At 52.8% G+C, this 7374-nt stretch overlaps 1 protein-coding gene across 1 annotated transcript; it reads left to right on the top strand.

The window, feature by feature from the left end:
* Window positions 1–2668: 2668 nt before the first annotated feature.
* Window positions 2669–7018, top strand: LOC306941138 (S phase cyclin A-associated protein in the endoplasmic reticulum-like; the record flags this gene model as incomplete). The annotated part of the gene is made up of 1 exon (XM_079526451.1): window positions 2669–7018. The coding sequence occupies one exon, from the start codon at window positions 2669–2671 to the stop codon at window positions 7016–7018; it is 4350 nt and encodes a 1449-aa protein (XP_079382577.1).
* Between the last annotated feature and the right edge of the window lie 356 nt (window positions 7019–7374).

The raw sequence follows: 7374 nt of genomic DNA, 5'->3' as shown, positions 1-7374 counted from the left end.
TTATTCTATTCAATTTCTGACTGACTGAATTATTCCATTCGGACTGAATCTAACTCCCCGCCGGCGGTGCTCACATTGAAGACAGACGATTGGCTATTTAGCGTACAAATATACATTATATTATATATAATATATTAACTGTAGCCGCGGGGACAGTGAGAGGAGAGGTGGATGATACACCAGTTGCGGAGCTCCCGTGCAGTCTGCACAGGGCATACGTTTTTCTATCTAACTCTTAATTCATTTGTTTTTTAATTAACAGTCTATCTGTCCACTATTAATCTAATGTGGTGTCATTGATTGTTTAGTAGTACAGGGAGTAGACAGAAGTCACATAACACAAACATCGCGACTTGGCGAGAGGGAGTAGGAAGAAAAAAAACCTCCATAACCACACCGAGTCAACTCACTCGTTAACCCGACAGATGAGACGTTATCTTGGGCAGGCTGATCGAGCGTGGCCCGCTGGGCCCGCTGGAACAGCCTGCTCGCGAGTCAAGAAAGACACGCCCCTAAGCAATAGTTAGCTGTATTTCCCTGTGGATAATGCAAAAACGGCCGGCGGATTATTTACAAAAAATATCTAGTGTATAGCAGACATGTCATTGGTCATGTTAATCAAAAAAGTTATTTATTTACTTTATTAAAAGTACGCTAAAATAGTGCAATCCCAAGGGGCTTTTAACATGGGAATCAATGGGATGACGTAGGTGAGATACTATCGATGACAAATGAAATGAAATGAAATGATTACTATATTTACCCAGGGTATCTGGGCTAAGCTCAAGAACTTGTTTCCAGGCAGGCCCTGATCATAGAACACATTTCATCGTAGTGGTTCAATGCCTTGTTCAAGGGCACTTCAGTAGTGGTAATTTTAACGTGTCGGGACAGCTGATTCGAACTGGCGACCTTCCGGTATCAAGACCGCTCCGCTATCTGTTCGGCCACCGCTGCCACCGCTGACACGCTGTTTTGGCTCGGCCCTCTCCGACGCGGTGGGAGGGATTTTTCATAGCAGTGGCCACTAGCCCGCCCCGACTTCACACAGCATTGAACAGGCTGTATAGAGCCCTATAGTTGCATTTTCGAATATTTTCACAACTTTTTCATAATTAAACTGAGACAAAGTAGATGCCAGCGTGATACCCTTCCTAGCATCTACATTTTTACCGTAGCTTCATCAGCTATTTGAAAATAGCAGATCTACAGGTTCCAAATACACAGGTTTTTTTTACCTCGCACAAACTATTTTCAGATGGGGGTCCACTGACAAATTTGTCTGTCCTTGACATTAGTGCTCCCAGACACAGGCTACCATTCGTTTTTCAATGGAAGCCAGTGATACGAAGATACAAATATACACTCGATGTTTGTAGCTGCTACAACAGATACAAAGCTTCAAAAGAAAGTTGAGCTGGTTACAGCATTACAAGCAACTTTACAGAAAAACAAGCCCAGAGTAAAGTAACTTATAACGTATTTTTCCCTATTTCCAGTGACTAGTAATATAAGTAATTACTACCACATTTTGAGTAATAATATTACATTTACTATTTTCCAAAAGTTACTAGTTGCTATTTTCACGAGCCTTGGTGGAGTCAAGTGTTTATTTTTAATGGTAGACTGTGTTTGGATCGAGTAGCTTACTGGGGCAGAGGGGAAAAAAGTAATAAGTAACGTGTCTACATCATCATCTAATGATATCAATGGGAAAGTGGTTAATTTCTCCCCCTCCTCACTGCAGATTTACTTTGTCCACAAGTACATACTGTATATAGTTTCACAGTACCGTAGATTTCAGACACTGGGTGGCCCTCTATTCATGACTGCTGTGTGTGTATGTGTTCACGTGTTGCGGCTGCATGGTTATGATAAATAACCCAAACATTACTGTGTACTTATTAAATATAATGATGTACTTTATGTAATCTAATATTTGCTTTATTAGGAATATATGGCCATAATTTTTGGAGGTAGTTTGCTCTCGTGAGAGAACATTGCAAACATTACTTTCTAACTCCACGGAAGTTACTTTCCCTCATTTACATGGTTGTTTGCATTACTAATCAGGAAGTGTAAAAGTAAGTAGCCTTGCCGAGCCATGAGGCCCATAGGGGCAGGAGCCTATCTCCTGTTTCTGTAGCGTGAGGCAGCTTGATGTACAAGTACACCCCCTGGAGATGACGCTAGTATGTCGCAGGGACTTACCCCCAATCCAACCCTTGATGCTGACTGTCAAGCAGGGAGGCACTGGGTCCCATTTTTAGAGTCTTTGGTATGACCCGGCCGTGGATTGAACCCCAACCTCCCAGTCTCAGGGCGGACACTCTAACCACAAGGCCACTGAGCTAGTGTACTGCATACAAATCTCGACCCGTGTGAAGTGAGGGGCGCTCTTATCATCGTACATCATGTTTGTGTTACGCAATATTTGTGTTTTCACAAACACTCAAAAGTCACTCATTCATTGTCAATGCATGGCATTTAATTAATTAACAACCCACTCAAAATGTTTTGAATTGGAAAATTCCCTGCAGTTCTTCTTTTGGCCCATTGACATCAGCAATGACGACACCAAAAAGCTTATAAAGGTGAAGAAATGCTCGGAGGTGCCTTGAAATGACAGAGGTAAACGTGGTATTTCCTCCATGCTCCTTTGGCACCAATGAATGGACCAATGAATGTTAGCCAAGGTGGGGATGAGACGGAGTCGTCCGTTAGAAACGGCTCCTGCTCCTTCCATGGAGGAGGCAGCAGGAGCACGAATACATCCACTACCGCCTTGAACATGTCCTTCCAGCGTTCCAACAACCACGACAAGGTGAGGAGAATTGTGGCGGAGGAGGGCCTCCGCACAGCCGGAAGCTTCGCTGTCCCTCTGAAGAACAAGGAGAACAAAGAGGAGGAAGAAAGGTCCAAGAGCGGCAACTCGAGGGCACAGAAGAAGAAGATTAAGAAACCGAACGCCTGGGTGGAAGGTAAGAGCATGACCGGTGCTCCGCCGGACAAGTGGGGACAAGAGAGGAGCCCGACTAAAGACAGACAGCCACGCAAAATGGACCAGCAGCCAAGCAACTACGTCGTCCGGTACAAGAACCTGAAGCAGGACATTGATGAGATGTATTCCACCTGTGACTCGGAGCAGAGCGTTGAGAAATGCATAGAGGTACTTCAGTTGATGAACGCGGGTGTACGTGACTTCGAAGCTCTCCGAGACAGGATCCAGCTCCACGAGAAGGTGGAGAAAACGGATGCCCAGAACAGACCGAACTCTTTATCAGAACGCAAGTCCAGCCCCTCGGCTCAGCCGACCGATACCTCTCCAAAAGCGGCTGGCGCCCCCAACTTCGGTGGCTTGCCATCCACGCCGGCTGCGGCTCATCATCTCTCCCACACAGGCCCTAGCTGGGCTGACAGGGTCAAGAGTTCCCCGTCCCTTCCGGTCACCGGCAACGCTTACCCTGCCAAGCCTCCGTCTGCTGCCATCATGGCCAAGGTGAACCCAGCGGTGGTGGTCAAGTCCAAGGACACCCCCATCAAGGACAGCCATCCACACTACGAACCGCACCAGCGAGTCCAGCTTCCCTGGCCCCAGGACAACGTCCGGGCCCATCCACTCTCTGGGCAGCCAGTCCCAGTAGAGCTCGCCTCTTTGCACTCGGACAGAGGGCGTGTGATGGAGCCCCTCAGAGAGCGCATGCAAGACGCTGGACACTGTGGCGGCGCATCCCGCAGTGACACACCCTCCCGCAATTCAGCGCCAACTCCTCCCCAAACAGCCTGCGCCTGGGCCCCATCTTCAGCCCCCACGACAGCCCCGCCCACAGCCCTGACACCCCCCGTCATGGCCCTCTCCCTGTCCCCAGACCAACCTCGGACAGACAGCTCCCACACTCTGCTCGCCCAGGGAGACAGCGGGGCTGCGGGGGGTGCGACTTCTGTTCCAGGACAGGCTGAGGCTCCCATGACAGTGGGAATGTCTTGGGACTCCACAGAGTTTTTCACTCCCAAGCCAGACGTCCCTGCTAAGAAAGAGGCCATTGCTGTCCGTTTGGAGTGGCCCGATGAGGACGCGGTTGTCAGTTCCGCTCTAGAGGAGGAGCAGCTAACCATAGAGATTCAGGCTGAACACAATGACCTGGAGCGCAAAAACGAGGAGGCTATCGCCAGCGCCATTGCCGAGGAGGAGCAGTTAACAAGAGAGATTCAGGCTGAGAATGATTACCTGGAGTGGGCCAATGAGGAGGTCATCGCTGTGGAAGATCAGCTAGCCGGTGAGACTCAGACTGGCGACGTGGAGACAGACAATGAAAGTGACTTCTCTGCCAGCATCGTCAGTGGCGGCTGTGGACTGAATATGGACTGGAACGACATTGTGCGCGATTACGAAGCTCGGGAGCCATGGCGTCAGAGCATGTCCTGGGGGGACATTGTGGAGAGGGAACCTTCCCGGCCTCCTGGGCACGGGATCTACATGCACGAGAAATTCTCGAACCCGATGTCGCGCCGAAGTTCCATCGCCGAGTCCAAGAAGAAATGCGAGGAGAGGCAACTGAACGCTCAACAGAACAGGGACAAAATCAGGGAGGAGAAGACGCTCCACCTGCAGAAGCTCCACGACAGGCACACAGTGGTGCGCAAGCACAGGGAGGATCTGCTGGAGGAGCGTCGGAGGATAATGGAGGAGAAGCACTCGAAAGCGGAGTTCAAGCGCGAGCTGCATCTCCACGCCATCGTGAAGAAAGCCCAGGAGGAGGACGCCAAGGTGAACGAGATAGCGGTCATCAACATGCTGGAGGCGCAGAACAAGAGGCACGACGCCCGGGTCAAGCAGAACGAGTACGAGCAGCGTCTCATGGACCAGCAGGAGGAGAGACACCGGCGACAGGAGGAGAAGCAGGCCAGAGACAGGGCCGTGCAGGAGCGCAAGCGCCTCCTGGAGGCCGAGCGGCAGGCAAAGCTGGAGGAGATGCTGACGAGGAGAAAGGAGCAGCAGCTGCGCATCGAGCAGCAGAAGCAGGAGAAGGGACGTGCAAGGGAGGACGCGGCTCGGGAGCGGGCCAGAGACCAGGAGGAGCGCATGGCCGCGCTGAGCGCCGCTCAGCAGGAGGCCATGGAGGAGCTGCAGAAGAAGATCCAGATCAAGTTCGACGGAAGCAGCCGTCGGCACATGGAGCAGCTCGAGCAGCGGAAGGAGAAGGCCGCCGAGCTCAGCAGCGGCAGCAGCAGACACGCCAACGTCGACCACCCCCCCAAGCTGACGCCGTACGAGCGCAAGAAGTACTGCACGCTGTGCGACGTGGAGATCGCCTCGGAGGTGCACCTGCTCAGCCACACCAAGGGCAAGAGGCACCAGCAGGCCGTCCGCGACAACTGCAGCATCCAGGGACGAGAGCTCTCCGAGGAGGAGGTGGAACACCTGTCGCTGAGGAAGTACATTGGGGACACCGTTGCGGACGCGTCCGTCTCTTCAGAGAGCACAAAGGACAGAGAGGAGAGGCAGAAGGCGAGGAAGAAGTCAAAGAAGCTCCGCGCCAAGATGAACTCCAGGTCGAGAGAGTCCGAAATGGCAGCGGAGACAAAGGCACACGTTCCCGACTCGCCGTTCAAGGACAAGCTCCAGCGCTTGGCGAAGGACGTCACGAAGCAGCTTCAGGTCGAGGGCAGTCAGTGGGTCGACAGCACAATATCCGGCGTGAACAGAAACCTGGGGGAGATCTCTCGCATCCTGGAGAAACAGCACAATGCCGATCAGGTGGCCTTCCGGCAGGCAGGGGGTTTCTCTGCACTGGAGCTCATTCTTCAAGTCATCACCACCGTCTCCACACCCGCTACAGCGCCATCCATGCCACTCAAGTCCCTCTGTGCTGCCGTAAACGCCTACTACCTGGCATGCTCCGGCTGCCCCCCCAACTGCTCCTATAACTTTTTCAGCAACAAAATAGCCCTACTGATGGACCTGCTGCTCCATCAGCTAAAACTGTACGTGCCGGGTGAAGACGAGAGCCTGACCACGGGCTTGCTGCAGACCAGCGCCACCATCCTGGGGCTCCTGGGACCGGGAGATGGCTTTCCGGATGCCAAGGCCAAGAGCGCGGCCACGGAGTCCTTCAACACCCACGCGCGCGACATAATCAGCTATGCGGTGAGCACGGGCTTGATCGACAAGTTGAGCGGGTGCTTCCTGTCGGTCCAAGGTCCCGTAGACGAGTGTCCCAAGGCGGCGGCCTTCCTCCAGCAGGCCTCGGCTCTGCTGCACAACATATGCATGCTGTGCTTCGCCGTGACCGGACGCACCTCCGGTATATTCGGCGATAAGCGCCGGGATCCGACGGGGTTGTCGGCCCTGCTGCGGGCCACGGACCTGGTGGGAGTGGTGCACGCGCTCTACTGCGTCCTGCTGCACGGTTCCCGGCCGGAATCCGCTGCCACCAGAGTCTACCCGTCGTCGGTCGCCCAGGTGGCCCTGCAAGGCGTCCGCTTCGTCAACAGCTGTGCCCTCCTCGACCTCTCCGCCTTCCAGTCCGTCCTGGGAGCCGAAGGTCTTTCCCTGGCCTTCCACCACATCGTCAGCTCCCTGCTGGGGTACTGTTCCCAGGAGTCCTGCGAAGAGCTGCTCAACGAGGTCATCATCTGCGTGGGCTACTTCACGGTCGACAACCCCGACAACCAGGCGATCGTGCAGTCCGGCCTGCAGCCGAGCGTGCTGCAGAAGCTGTGTCAGTTGCCCTTCAAGTACTTCAGCCAGCCGAGCCTCATGAAAGTGCTTTTTCCCTCCCTCATCGCAGCCTGCTATAACAACCCCGAGAACAAGTTGGTTCTGCAGCAGGAAATGAGCTGCATGCTGCTGGCCACGTTTATCCAGGACTGTGCTTCTTCGGGTGAGAAGAAGGAACAGCGAGATAAAGCAAAGCAAGGAGACGGGGCTAACAAGATGCTGCATTACTGCGAGCTGTCGAACCGCTTTCCGAGAGATCAGTGGGATTCGGCGCTGCGTTTCTTCCAGGAGAAATAGTCACACGCTATCCTCGCAATGGATGTACATGCACAATATAACACTACAAAGTCAATCAAAGAAATGGTCCCAGAGCAGAGCAGGAGACAATACTGCATGCGGTCACGCCTTTAACTTTCTTAAGTTTCCCCCCCCCCCCCCCCAGACTCTCAGAGGCAACAGCTCCAAACGGTTTAAGAAAAAAGGAGAGAGGGGCAGTGGGTTTGTATCGGACTCAAATCATGATGTCGGATTCCACCAAGTGAAAAGTCTCTTAACGCCAGTAGCCTGGTCCAGTAATGCATACAACAGGGATCTGAAACTGCAGGATGATACTTACTTAGTCCTACAGGAAAGGAAACCAGTAGCACTAAATG

This window comes from Electrona antarctica (genome assembly GCF_951216825.1).
Source record: "Electrona antarctica genome assembly, chromosome: 17".
NCBI lineage: Eukaryota > Metazoa > Chordata > Actinopteri > Myctophiformes > Myctophidae > Electrona > Electrona antarctica.
The sequence above is the reverse complement of the archived record's forward strand: the minus strand, read 5'-3'. Positions and strand labels throughout refer to the sequence as shown.